This window comes from Abramis brama (assembly GCF_963993115.1).
Source record: "Abramis brama genome assembly, chromosome: 21".
Taxonomy (NCBI): Eukaryota; Metazoa; Chordata; class Actinopteri; order Cypriniformes; family Leuciscidae; genus Abramis; species Abramis brama.
In genome coordinates, this window is record NC_139983.1 from 17,780,140 (window position 1) to 17,793,948 (window position 13,809).

The 13,809-nt window shown below is 35.8% G+C and overlaps 1 protein-coding gene across 1 annotated transcript; it reads left to right on the forward strand.

The window, feature by feature from the left end:
• Positions 1-538: 538 nt before the first annotated feature.
• Positions 539-13,491, forward strand: pla2g4f.1 (phospholipase A2, group IVF, tandem duplicate 1). The gene is made up of 20 exons (XM_084096455.1): positions 539-612; positions 871-943; positions 1,339-1,475; positions 1,650-1,781; positions 1,894-1,934; positions 5,075-5,117; positions 5,372-5,429; positions 5,644-5,810; positions 6,029-6,145; positions 6,378-6,412; positions 6,581-6,719; positions 6,850-6,986; positions 7,274-7,496; positions 7,582-7,699; positions 9,087-9,224; positions 9,417-9,524; positions 10,360-10,539; positions 10,789-10,958; positions 11,060-11,246; positions 12,181-13,491. Exons 1-20 carry the CDS (start codon positions 553-555, stop codon positions 12,474-12,476), a joined length of 2,559 nt encoding a protein of 852 aa, XP_083952581.1. The 5' UTR covers positions 539-552; the 3' UTR covers positions 12,477-13,491.
• Positions 13,492-13,809: the final 318 nt, after the last annotated feature.

Below are 13,809 nucleotides of genomic sequence, written 5' to 3' on the forward strand. Positions count from 1 at the left end.
CAGAAAAAGATTTAGCTGAATAGGGTGACAGCCATGACCTCTTTACCTTGTGATACATGCTTGAAAGAGGAAAAGCACTGAAGCTACTTCACGATTTATAGGCAGACTCGCTGACGATGTTCTTCAAGGCAACCTTGTATCCATTTATCTGGGTGAGTATCTACTTAAAATCCATAGAAAAATAAGTCAGCAAGTGAATATACCAATCTAGATACTGAAGACTGAAATAATGCAATTTATAAGCAAATCATTTTAGAAATACAATAGAAGAGGGGACAAAAGATTGCAATATGAACATACAGTGTAGAGGAATTTGATGTTGAATTCTCATTGAGGTGAATATATGCTCTCCTGTTACTTCATATATTTGTATCAGTTCACACTGTCATGACATGTCTTATCAATATTTATGCTTTCATGAAAACCTGTCTTTGGTATGCAGGTTTTGTTAGTTTGAGGTAGGCCTAGTTTTTGGAATACAGTGCAATGGATAGATAAGCAGGAAAACTAGCTTTTCAAGCTGTGCTTTACTACATTTGGCTCTTACTGTACATGCACTCTCATTTGTGTTTGCAAAGCAGCTGGATCCAGATCTCCTCAACAATGCTTAAGGTTAGCTAGTCTTTCCTCTGAATTTCTTTAAAAGACTTGACTTGTAATTTAGATTTTTGTAATAAGAAACTGTTTGCAACAAACAGTAGTGTTGACTTTACTTACTTGAATTGAAGGAGTTGTAATGCTTGACTTCATTTTAACCATTTATGTGAGTAAACAGTGTAGATCTTGGGATTATAGATTGTGTTATTCAAACACTTTTGTAATCAAAATGCATTATTGCTCAACTACTTAATTTTCTGTTTCTTTCAACAGAGAGAAGTCAAGCCATACTGGAATCTGTCTGTCAAAGTTTTACATGCGAAGATCCATCGGTCCTTTGACTACTGTGAGACAATCCTTCCTATTAACAGTAGCCAAATATATTCATTCACACATTTAGCATGTCTAAACTGGTTTGCTGTTTTGATGAAATTTTTTTGTGTGTTTTCGTGTGGACTTGCTCTGACTTGATGTGCCTGTTTATTATAGAGCATTCTCTTTTAATGTAATATATAGGGTACAATAATTTTTCCAGTCTCAAATTCTATGTCAGTATACATTATAATCCTTTGCCCACCTATAAGATTTTTAAAGGCATTTCTGGGACTTTAGCCCTACAATCTGACAACTAACACAACAAAAATCTCTCTTCATTATTATTAAGGGCTGTGTACTGTATAAATGGTTCAAGGTTTATTTCTCACTGCCGACTTTTCCAACCCCACCTCTATTTTTCTTTAGTTTCTGCATCTGACTGCTATGTCATCCTGAACTTACCCACAGCATCGGTCCGTACAAATCGCACCAAGACTGTCTCAAATAGCGACAATCCTAAATGGAACGAAACGTTTAACTTCAGGGTCTACAGCAATGTCAAGGTAAACCACTAAAATATTTGTCTGATCTAAGATTGTTTTCTTATACTGTCTCCTATTTCTAGCTTTCACTGTTTATCTCTCCAGTAGGATGTGTCGTATGAACTAAAAATGTGTCGAATGAACCAAAAAATGTTACAGTACACTTTCAGTTCTTTCTTCTGTTCTCCTACACAGAACATTCTGGAGATCTTGATCTATGATGAAGACCCATATATGAGAGATGACCAGTGTGCCACTATCTTTTTTGACATCAATAACCTTACACCTGGGAAAAAGGAGACCAAATGCTTTATTGTAAATGATACGGTCAGTGCTATTTTGAGATCTAAACTGACATTACAGCATAACAAAACGTACACTTGACAGAACACTTGATATTTGATTGTGAATTTGGGACTATTATACTTTTCTTTCTCAGACCAAAGATGAACTGTGGGTAGAGTTTGAAGTCACTGAGAGGTGAGGGAGATTGCCTTTCTCATTAAAATTTGTAAAAATAAGTGCTAGTCAGAACCTGTTTTACAGATGTCCATACACATAAATATTAGGGTGAATGACGGATTAGGATTTAAAATGTGAAGAAAAATAAAATTGGTAAAAAATTAAAATTGTAGGACTTTCTATACTTATTAGAGTGTTGTGTATGTAATGCAATGATATTTACACATTTCTAGAATGTAATTAATCATTTTTTTTGGTGAATCAGATCTTTTTCCCCATGAAAATGTCATTCCTGGGTAACGTAATGAATTTTTAAATTAACTACATTTCTACCATTGTTGGCATATACAAATGTACTGATCTCCATATTTGGAGCTCAACAAACAATTAGTGCTCGGAAAACTACATTTTAATCACAATTAATATAATCAATTTGGGATTTCATATAGACATGGGCTCATTTTTGGCTGCTGATAACTCAAAATTCAGAACCAAATAAATAAATAAAAAACTGGAAAATGTTTAAAAATGTTTTCCAATAAAGTTTTATCATTAACTCAACAAAAAACTGAGTTGTGTAATCTAACACACAAATATGGGTTAAAATAATTGCCCGTGTCATTGTTAGCCGGAAGGACATTCTGCAATATTTTTCAGGATTAAACAGCTTAAACATTTAGGGCCCTATTTTAACGATCTGAAACGCAAGTATCAAACGCGTAGTAACTTTGTGGGCGGATCTTGCGGATCCCGACGCAAATCTAAAATGTGTTGGTCTGAAGTAGCTTCATTATTCATAGGTGTGGTTTGGGCGTAACGTGAAATAAACCAATCAGAGCGTCATCTTACATTCCCTTTAAGAGCAGGCGCGCTTGTTCCATGGCGGTTGCTATTATAACGGCGGATTTGCCAGACGCACGCCAGGAGCGGTTCACAGCCGAGGAGACCGACGCTCTCGTCAGGGCCGTAAAACACAGAGAAGTGACATTGGGGATGGAGAAACACAACCAGATTAGCTTCGCTTAAACAGGCGTATCATAATTTGGGTAAATGTGTAAGCTAGATTTATGCCTATTTTTTCACATCTATGAACACAACAATGATTTCCCTCATGTGGAATATTTTTGCTTGTAATTATGTATGGTTTGCAAAAATGTGAACTGCTAGCGTCTGTGTGTAGATGAGAGAATCAAAGTGTGTGTGCGTTGTGCTCACGCTACATTATGGCCAAGCATGCGCCCTTAAAATAGCATCTGAATAACATGCGCCACTGACTTTAGACTAGGTTTCTCCTGGTCTGTGCACGCCTCCTCTCTTCGCTGAACCGCCCCCCGGGAGCACAAGTTCATTCCCTAATTTACCGACGTGCGTCTGCGTCGGTGTACAAAGTCAATTGCACTGGGTGCAAGACAGGGCCCTGAGGCTTATTGCAAATGAGTCAAGTCAAATCATCTTCATTTATACAGCGCTTTAACAATGTAGATTGTTCCAAAGCAGCTTTACAGTGATTAAAATGAGTCAAGTCAAATCATCTTCATTTATACAGCGCTTTAACAATGTAGATTGTTCCAAAGCAGCTTTACAGTGATAATAGGAAATTAAAGTAACAGAGATTGTTTTGGCTTTACAGCTGCTCTAGAATAAAGTTATTGTCCAGCTGAAGTTAGTTTTGATTGATTCACTTCCGTTGCAACGATCATTAGTTATTAACTTAAGGGCCGCTAACACGACACCGTTCTAACAGAAAACAGTTAAGTTCTTTCTGCGAAAACTTTAAAAACGCGAACCTGTGAGAACACTGATGGTGTGTACATGCATATTACGCGTTTAGATTATAGGAATGTTTATAGGAGTGTGAACCTATTTCAATTAATATTTCAAGTTTGCTTGTTACTTATACATTATCACTCCACTGAGTCAACTCTATAATACTAATGCTCTCTTTTGTCCAAGATACTCAGCCCTAGCTTCTGCATCTGCGTTTATCCTGGCTCTGAACCGTCTCTGCCTCTCTTTATTAGACAGAGGCATCTGGCAGGACAGAATTTACCTTAAAACACCAGAAGTTATGATAAGTAATAAATTTGATTACATTATTCATCATTTGACCATTAACATTACAAAATTCAATTCAATGATAAAGACCCATGTGACTCATTGAATCATATGAAATCAAGTTGAATGACAGCAAAAATATGACAAAAAACATACAATTATGTAAATAATGTTAATTTTAATAATATAACTATAATAACCATGCCTAAAAGTTTACAAATGTTAATTAAAAACTAGATTTTTATGCATATGTCATTCTGGATAACGGATGACATGTCCTGGCTAACAGAGTTTTTTTGTTATCCAAGAATGATATGTTGTTATCCAGGAATGACAAATATTTTTCTTTATAATCAGGCACTAACTTAACCACCTATGGAAAACTACAATTTAGCTATCATCGCTTAAGGTAATCTTTTAGATCAAATAGATAGTTTTTTAATATAAAAACATTATGAATGTTTTATCAGTGTTGTCCAAAAGGACACATGATATTGCTACAAAGTGCACCAGTGACTGAAAAGGTCAAAATATCAACATTTTAAGAGACGCTTCTTGACCTCTGCACATGTTATGGTGCTTCTTCAGGGTCTTCTTTTTGATACAATATTATGTCACATGACATACCAAAATGCATTATGGTATAAAATGGTCATTGATGTCTGTTATCCAGGACTGACATTAGCGAAATCACAATTTGGAGACAAAAGTCTTTCTGTCATAAAAATTTAAATAAGCTTAGTATTACCACTATATTTGTAGGTATTGTTGAAAACATCAATACAATTATGCCCAAGTAGATTTTAAATACTTTTATTTATATTTTTTACATTTTTGTTGTATTTTTGTATTCAGATTTTAAGCCGGGACAGTTACCCGGAATGACATTTTAGGACTTTTGAGCTCAATAGTTCCTTAAAGATTAATTATTTATAATAAATTCTCACATGAGTAATAAAAGAGGGGGAAGTTGAGTCACTTATGAAGTGCATTTAAAAATGTATACATTTTTAATATTATGAATATGCTTTGGACACCAGAATTGACACGCCACGTCATTGACCCATTAATATGTCTGTTTTGTGTGTGCATATGTATTGCAGCTCTGAGACACCAAGGCCATGTGTATCTAATGGAGTATTGGTGGTACGAACCTTTACTACAGCTTTCTTATCTGTATCATGGGTTAAAGTCATGAATATTTAAAAGTAGACGCTATTCTGTGAAATCTGAAAGGGAATGGAGGATTTTTGTTTTGTAAGGTGTACAAGAATCACTTATATGAGTTCTGGACTATAAGAGGGGCTAAAGGCTATGTTTACTCTTACCACTACATTTAAAAAAAATAAAATACTAGATAAAATTAATCAGATGGACTTTATGCTTTCTCATGAAATCAGACAGGTCCTTTTTGTGAGCTGAATGTGGAGATAGACAAGCTTCTCAATAAGTCTGAAGGTAAATATAGACATTTTCATCCAAAATTTGCATAGATAACAGATGGCTACACCGGAATTCGATATTCAGAAATAGATGTAATAGAAAATAAAGTGTTAAATTACTCTATTCTTTATGTTAATTTTGAAAAAATAAGCAGTGTAAAAATAAACACAAGAAAGTGTGATATAATCACAGATTTAGGTGATTTTTGCCTATTCTCTTTGTGTTCCAGAAACGCAGAACATGGTGTTAAAACTTAAAGGAGCGTACAAAGAGGATTTTGTGATCTCAAATTCTGAGGAAAGCTCCGGCTTCCTGAAAACATTACGTTACTACATCAACCGAGACCTGGAAACTGAACTTAATCTGACCTCTGAGACTGTTGTCAGCCCAGAAAATGTAGGTCACTGATGTGTAAGAGGCATTCCTGACTCACATTGTTAATTGAAAATTACTGGAAAAACTACTCATTCATTATCGATATTTGGTGCCATAAGAAACAGTATGTACTGTATATGCATGCCTCACATGTGGGGTTGTAGATTTATAAAGCACCTAAAACAGAAAGTGTGCATCAAAAAGGTTTTAAATGTTTGTTTAAACATACTTTTATCCAGGCTGGGACAGTAGTTGATGCTGCTGTTCCACACTTTGTAGACACTGGATTTACTACTTTCCCTTTAAAACCACCACCAGCCAAACACCAGCTTACTGTCTCTTTGCCTCTAGGAGAGGTGAGTACTGTAAAAAATAAACTTTGCGTGTAGGTTATTGGTTAATTAATTATATCTGAATGTGGCTCTCCAAAAATAATTTATTGATAACATAGTAAATTAAATGAGTATTTTAAATTGATTTCCATATTTTATCATAATATAATATCATATAATAATTAAACAATACTGTATTTGTATTCATATTCTGTGCATTTATCTAAGTGGACCTTTCTTTCTTTTTTTTTCAAAGAATAAAATTGATCTGCAACTGAAAACAGATGATCGGTAACCGTGAATTTATTCACACCTATCCTCAGTAATATTTTAATAGTAAATTGTTATTTGGAAGTATAAAACAAAACATTGTAAGCTTCAATACTATTTATCAGCTTTCATTTAAAATAAATCCATCCTAATCTTAAAGTAAGGATATTTTTGTGTTTTGTTCTGAAGCTCTGATGAACAGCTGGATGTGCGTCTGGATTTTGATATCCCAGAGGAGGAAAAGAATTTTCTGGTGAAGAGAAGAAAAGTCGTGTCACAAGCTCTACAGAAAGCTCTGAATCTCAGCTCTGCACCTGAGCCCAGCAAGGTACTATAGATGCAAGCACAAAAAATCCAGGCACTCAGCAAAGAACTGAAGAGATTGTGATGTTTTACTACAGTATATACACAAAAATAGAATTTTGATTTTCAGATCTATGTTTGATGTAACTCCTCAGGTCCCTTTGATGGCTGTGGTGTGTTCTGGGGGCGGGAGCAGAGCCTTAACATGCACATACGGTAGCCTTCAAGGTCTCCGGAAGATCCAACTTCTTGATGCAGTCAGCTACATCACAGGCGTTTCGGGTGCCACTTGGTGAGATCGAGGAGCCTCAATGTACTTTTAAACATGACTTTGTACAGTATCTAGACTGATAAAAACACAGCAAGCCATTTTTCCTGGAAGTCAGCCAGTCAGATCAAGAGTACAAGTTTTGTGTGTAGGATGCATCAGACAGATTGGAAACATTGTTTTATGTTATATAATTACCCTAATTTCAGAACAAAATTAGTTGATGGGTCACCTCCGTGATCTGAATGACTGTATACCACTGCCACAGTGTCATATGGCTAAAGATCTTTTGTGTAATCTCTGTATTTCAGGGCTTTAACCTCTCTTTATGAAGACCCTAACTGGTCAAAGGGGGGCCTTGATAAGTCTATGGAGTCTGTAAAGAAGGAAATCTCTAAAAAGGTGCTCAGTGTGTTTTCCCTGGAGCAGCTACGGGAATACAAAGAGAAGGTGGAAGAGCGAGTGAAAGAAGGACACCTCGTGTCTCTCATCGATATGTGGGGTCTGGCTTTAGAGTATCTTTTCCAAGGCAAGGTAAAAAAGAAGCAGGTGTTTGCTGTCAGTTTTGGCTCAGTATTAACATTTGGTACACAATATATAATATACTTTCCTTTTATAGAAACGCATGGGTACCCTATCTGAAATGCAGAGGACAGTGTCCGATGGCCAGAACCCTCTACCAATCTTCACAGCTGTCAACCTGAAGAATGGCAAGACAGAAAGTATAGTAGATGCAGGTATGTAAAAGATAATGGCCATTCAGCTTCTATTCTCAGATTAAGACATAAGGAAATAAACATTACATTTACATTTACATTTATGCATTTGGCAGACGCTTTTATCCAAAGCGACTAACATTGCATTATCCTATATTTATATAATATATAATGTATACATTTATGTATATAATGTATACATTTATACATAGGTATGTGCAATCCCCTGGGATCGAACCCACAACCTTGCGTTGTTAACGCAATGCTCTTACCACTGAGCTACAGGAAAGCCCGTGAGAAAACATCCCACGGGCAACAATTTTGTAATACAGCTGTGAATTGTGTCAAACAAATCTCTTTTCTGAACATCTGAAAAATTTTCTGAAAATTTCTGAACATCATTTAGATAGGATGCTGATGCTGCCTGGTATACTGGTCACACTAGTTAGTCGTGTACCAAGTTTACATGTGTAGGAAATGCAGAAGCGAATACCAGGAGACTCCGGTGTATCTTCAGTAGAAATCTTTATTGCGAATGTGCTGTGTGGCTCTGCCGTCATAAAAGTCTAACTAAGGAAGCTATACATTTTAGTTTCATACACATTTTAGGGGGCAGTACTCACAGGTGTAGTTCCCCCAAAAATTCTGTCATCATTTACTCACTCTCATGTCATTCCAAACCTGTATGAGTTTCTATCTTCTGTTGAACTAAAAAGAAGATATTTTGAAGAATGTTGGTTACCAGACAGGTGATGGCACCCATTGACTTCCATATTGCAAAAACAAAACTATGGAAGTCAATGGCTACCGTCAACTGTGACTTTGTATCTGATTCTGATAGTCAAAAGTCTGGTGTTGAAGTTCCCTTCACTTAATTCATTCGGAACAGCCTTTAACGTCATCGTGTATACAGTATAATACAATACATCCATGTGTATTTATATAAATGTTATTTTAAATTTAAATAATGTTAATTGTCATATTTAAAAAGGCTAAATTGATTGATAATTGGCTGTTGCAATGTTTAATATGAAAATAAACGTAATTTGGTTATATTATATGTGTCGTTTATACAATCCACACCTGCTTTTCACCACCTTTATTTTATTCAAACTTCTTTATGTGCTGGAGTGATGATCTGCAATGACTGTTGGGTAAATTTCCCTCTCAGCTTCCTGTGAAGTGATCTATCGATGGCTATACAAGCCTATTCAGCAACAGCTTTCAAAGATATAAACACATGCAAATTATTTTCTTATCCAAAGACTTACAGAACATTTTTTATAATAGGTTCACTGTTTGGTTAAGAAAGGAGATAATAAACAAATAGCTTGTAGCTTGATAGTGTTGCGACTAAAGTGCTTATAGCAGATTAATAATCCCATGTTTATTTCTGTTCTCTATTTAGAATGGTGTGAGTTCACCCCATATGAGGTTGGGATTCCCAAATATGGTGCCTTTATACCTGCACAGAACTTCGGGAGTGGATATTATCTTGGTCACATGGTCAAGAAACTCCCTGAAACTAGGTTGTCCTTTCTTGTGGGTGAGTGCATGTGTGTTTTTGGACATAATGAAGACAGGAAATAGAACTGAATGCCATAAGGAAGAGAAAGAGAAAGTTGCATGTGTTATGGCCACTAGGGGGATACTGGCCCTGATCCTGTGCTGTAAGCAAACAACGTAAACTGGATCCAGTCACCATTAGTAAGTCCAAACTGTGTGTGTGTTTATGAAGGAATGTGGAGCAGCATTTTCTCTATAAATCTGACTGAGATCTGGCATCTTGCCACAGGAGTCGCTCCCTCCTGGACCCCTTGGTTTGGAGGAGAAGTGAGTAACACAGGTGAGAGTTTGTGATGCATTTTAAACCCAAAGTACATATGCAAATTAGACTAGCTTTCAAAAGTTTGGGGTCATTTAAGATATTTTTACTACTTTTTTTCTGCAAGGATGCATTAAAGTGATCAAAAGTAACAGTAAATACATTTATACTTGATTTCTTTTTTATCGATTCCTCTTTTTTTGTCCATCAAAGAATCCTAAAAATCCACAAAAATAATAACTGTTTTTTTAAGTGAAGTTCACAACGTAATTTTGGGAGGAGTGAACCCATCTAATCTTTCAATTAACTGCCGGAGCATAAGCAGCCGCTCACCTTGCTCTGGCATCAGCTGTTTTGGCATCGCTCCACCTCCCTAACTCCACCAACATAATTTAGGCATCTTGCTACCATACTCATCATCAAAGCATTTAGTAGTCCCACTGGGGGGTATATCTTGAGTTGAAGCTGCTTCCTCGAGCCCCTCCACTGCGGACAGCAAGCCAAATATGCTTAACCTGATAAGCTTAAAGATTAAATGGGCAAAGGAACTCGTGAAACTGTTTTCAACACTGATTAATGATTATAATACGATTTTTTTCTTGAGCACCAAATCAGCATATTAGAATGATTTCTGAAGGATCATGTGACACTGAAGACTGGAGTAATGATGCTGAAAATTCTGGAATAAATTCACAGGAATATTTTACATTTTAAAATATATTATTATTTAAAATACAATGTTGTATATTGTAAAACTATTTCACAATGTTATTGTTTTTTACTGTATTTTTGATCAAATAAATGCAGACTTATACATTGACATGACATAATTGTCTTCTTGTCCTCTTCTGTAAAGAGACTGATAGTAAATCAACAGCTCTTGGCACATACCTGATCAGCCCCGTGACTGACTTTGCTAGAATTCTATGTGGCTTTATGACCAGCCGCCCCATTGTCAGCCAGATGTACAACTTCCTGAGAGGCTTCAACCTGCACAGGAACTACAATGAGAACACGGGCTTCATCTCATGGAAAGGTCTAGAGCTCTACTTATTCCATTGACCACTTCAAGTGTGATTCCAGGTTTTTCACCCCCCCTTTTGTAGTTAAACAGTTTTGATGGGATTTAAAAAAAAATGTTTTATTACTTTTATTCTACTATATCTTATCTTATTTCATGTTTATGTAATTGATGTCTGTTATTGCATGAAATATAATCAGGGCCTTTTACTTATGAACAGCTGATAGTGTTTGCAGTCTTCCATAATATTCTCACTGTCTACAGACACACACCCAGATGCCTTTCCTAACACTCTGACACCAACTGATCCTGTGCTGAGTTTAGTAGATGCTGGATTAGCCTTAAATTCAGCATTCCCTCCTGTGGTTTGCTCTCACAGACATGCGGACGTTATTCTGTCTCTAAACTACTCCTGGGAACTGGATCAGTTTAAGGTGAAGGAGACCAGGAAGATTATTTAAGATTTGGTTGAAATGCATATGTCAGGAACTTAAGAAACTTTGAAAAATATTTATGCATTGTTTGTGTCCAGTAGGTCATAAAGCAAACTCAGGAGTACTGCACTGATCGCAAGATTCCATTTCCGAAGATCGATTTCAAGAAAGTGGAGTCAGAGCCGCTGAAGGAAGTTTATGTGTTTGAGGATAAAGACAATCCAGAAGCTCCCATAGTGCTTCACTTTCCCATGGTCAATGTCTCATTCAAACAGTTCAAAGCTCCTGGTAAGCACTACCAACTAATAGGCCAACCCCAATGCCATATTCTTAATAGAAATCACAGTGCATGTACTGTAAGGCAGAACTGTATTTATGTTCCTCAAATATTCTGGTTAGATATTGTGGTTATACATTATATAATTTTTTTAAACCAAACATGTAATCAATACACTTCAAAAGCTTGGGGTCGGTAAAAATGTTTACACTTTACATTTTTTATTTAATATATTTTAAAATGTAATTTATTCCTGTGATGCAAAGCTGAATTTTCAGCATCATTACTAAAGTCTTCAGTGTCACATGATCCTTCAGAAATTGTTCTAATATTCTGATTTGTTGCTCAAGAAACATTTCTTCTTATTATCAAATGTTGAAAACAGTTGTGCTGCTTAGTATTTTTATGAAAACCGTAATAATTTTTTTCCTAGGATTCTTTAATGAATAGAACGTTTAAAAAAAAAATTCTTTAAAACAATATAACTGACTCACTGAATGGCAGTGACATTTAAGAGAAATTAAAGCTTCAAGTTTAAAAATCTTCAATTTACTTATATTGCTAGAATGCATTCAATTTGTAACTAATGATGACAACACTATAATATTTGCATACCTAATTGTTCTTTCTTACACTATTTGCATACTGAGTTGTGATTGGTCTTGTCTTCTTTGCATTTGTTAACCCATTTATACTTTTACAATGCACAGACTGGCAAATGGCAAAGCATCTCTAAAAGCCAAAGCTTACCTAAAACTTTATTCTTTTGCTACCTCGTATTTTCTTCAGGAAATGCAAATCTAGGTTTTAGTTGATATTCTATGTATTACTGGTTGGATTGCAGTTTATTGTGATTAAACATTGCCATCTTTCAATAGCCTACGTCAGCTCAAATGCTCAAATAATCAATGATAATGTAAAATGATCTGTATATGTGTGGTGTAGGAGTGAAGAGAGAAGGCGAGAAGGAGCAGAAGGAGGGAGCCGTTGATGTTGAGTTTAACAGTACCTCCTCTCCATATCTCACTCAAAACCTGACTTACACACCGGAGGACTTCCAGAAGCTTATCAACCTCACTTCCTACAACATCCAAAACAACAAAGATGTCATTTTGAATGCGCTAAACAAAGCACTAAACCGAAACAGAGAAAGACAGGTGAAGGAGGCGGCAGTAGGAAAGATCAGTTCAGCGTCTACACCAAAACCAAGATCACATAAAAGAAAGAATAAGGCATGGTGATCTGCAAGAGTTTGCAATGACATACTTACAAAATCAATTATACACTTACAAATTACTGTATGTGCATCCCTCTGTCCCAACACATGCCAGCCAACCCAGCAATCTGATTGATTTCTACAAAATGATTAATTTCTAATTGGCTAATCACAGAACTGACTGAACACTCAGGATTATAATACTGAGTAGTGAAGACATATTATTAAGGTGTTCCATACACAAAATATGTGCCAAATTCTTTTGGCCAATATGACTCATTTACTGGATAGACTGAAGTTTATGCCCTTTTTTTGCTGTGATTCCCTATTGTTTCACTATAGAGTGTCGTTGGGGTGTGCCATATCTATTCACTGCATGTCTATGACATCACTAAAGAGTTTCAGTACGACACTGTAGGATAAAAAACATCCTAGAGTCTTCCCTGGATTAGAAGCCGGCTTAGCAGGGGCATGAACGAATGTCAACTGTACAAACAAAACTGTTGGAAAGGGAGTGAGGCCAGTGGCCTACAAGAAACTACATAGGCCTAATTGACTTTTAATTCCTAACCTCATCTATGCCCTTTCTTCCTTCCAGTTACAAATAAACTTATGCAAAATAGCAGCCATTTATACTTATTTCTGACCAGGTTACGATGTAGTCTATTGTGGTAAACACTATTAAAAAATACTGTAGGTAAAACTGTGGGAACCTTTTCTGCTATCTAGCAAAGAATATGGATGGGTGATGTGACCAAAATCTTAATTTTACTTCACAGTAACAATATATATCATGGTTTCACAGTTCTCAATATCAGTTTTGATAGCACAGCATAAACTGAATTTCAAAATGTTTTGAGGCTTCTTCTTTTTTTTGCAGGTAGTCCAATGCTGTTTAAGTATAATCATTTTTAAATGTATTTTATGTAAAGTTTATTTGTTTCTATAAGTTTAATTTAATTCGTTTAATTCATTTAGATTCATTTGACACTATTTACCCAAAGTTTTTTTTATGAACAATAAAACTAAAAGCTGAAGATTTGTGTGGTGTATCATTCATCAGTGCTTCTTTTTCCAATAATTCCTGCCCACTAAAGCTGCACGGATAAATTTGCTTACCCCGATAGGCCTATCTATCTAAATGATTTAGAAAAGGTTTCATCGATTCACACTTTATATCATCATAGACTGAGTTTGAGTATTCACAAGTAGAATTGTCCATGAAAAATAACTGATCCAGTTGTACTGCAGCTCACATGCATGAATGTTGGGCTTGGGGGGAGGGGCGTGTCTGAACTAGTTGATGCACGAAATCAGTAGGCCTACCCTGATAAAGAGGTTGACTGGCAAAAAGTATT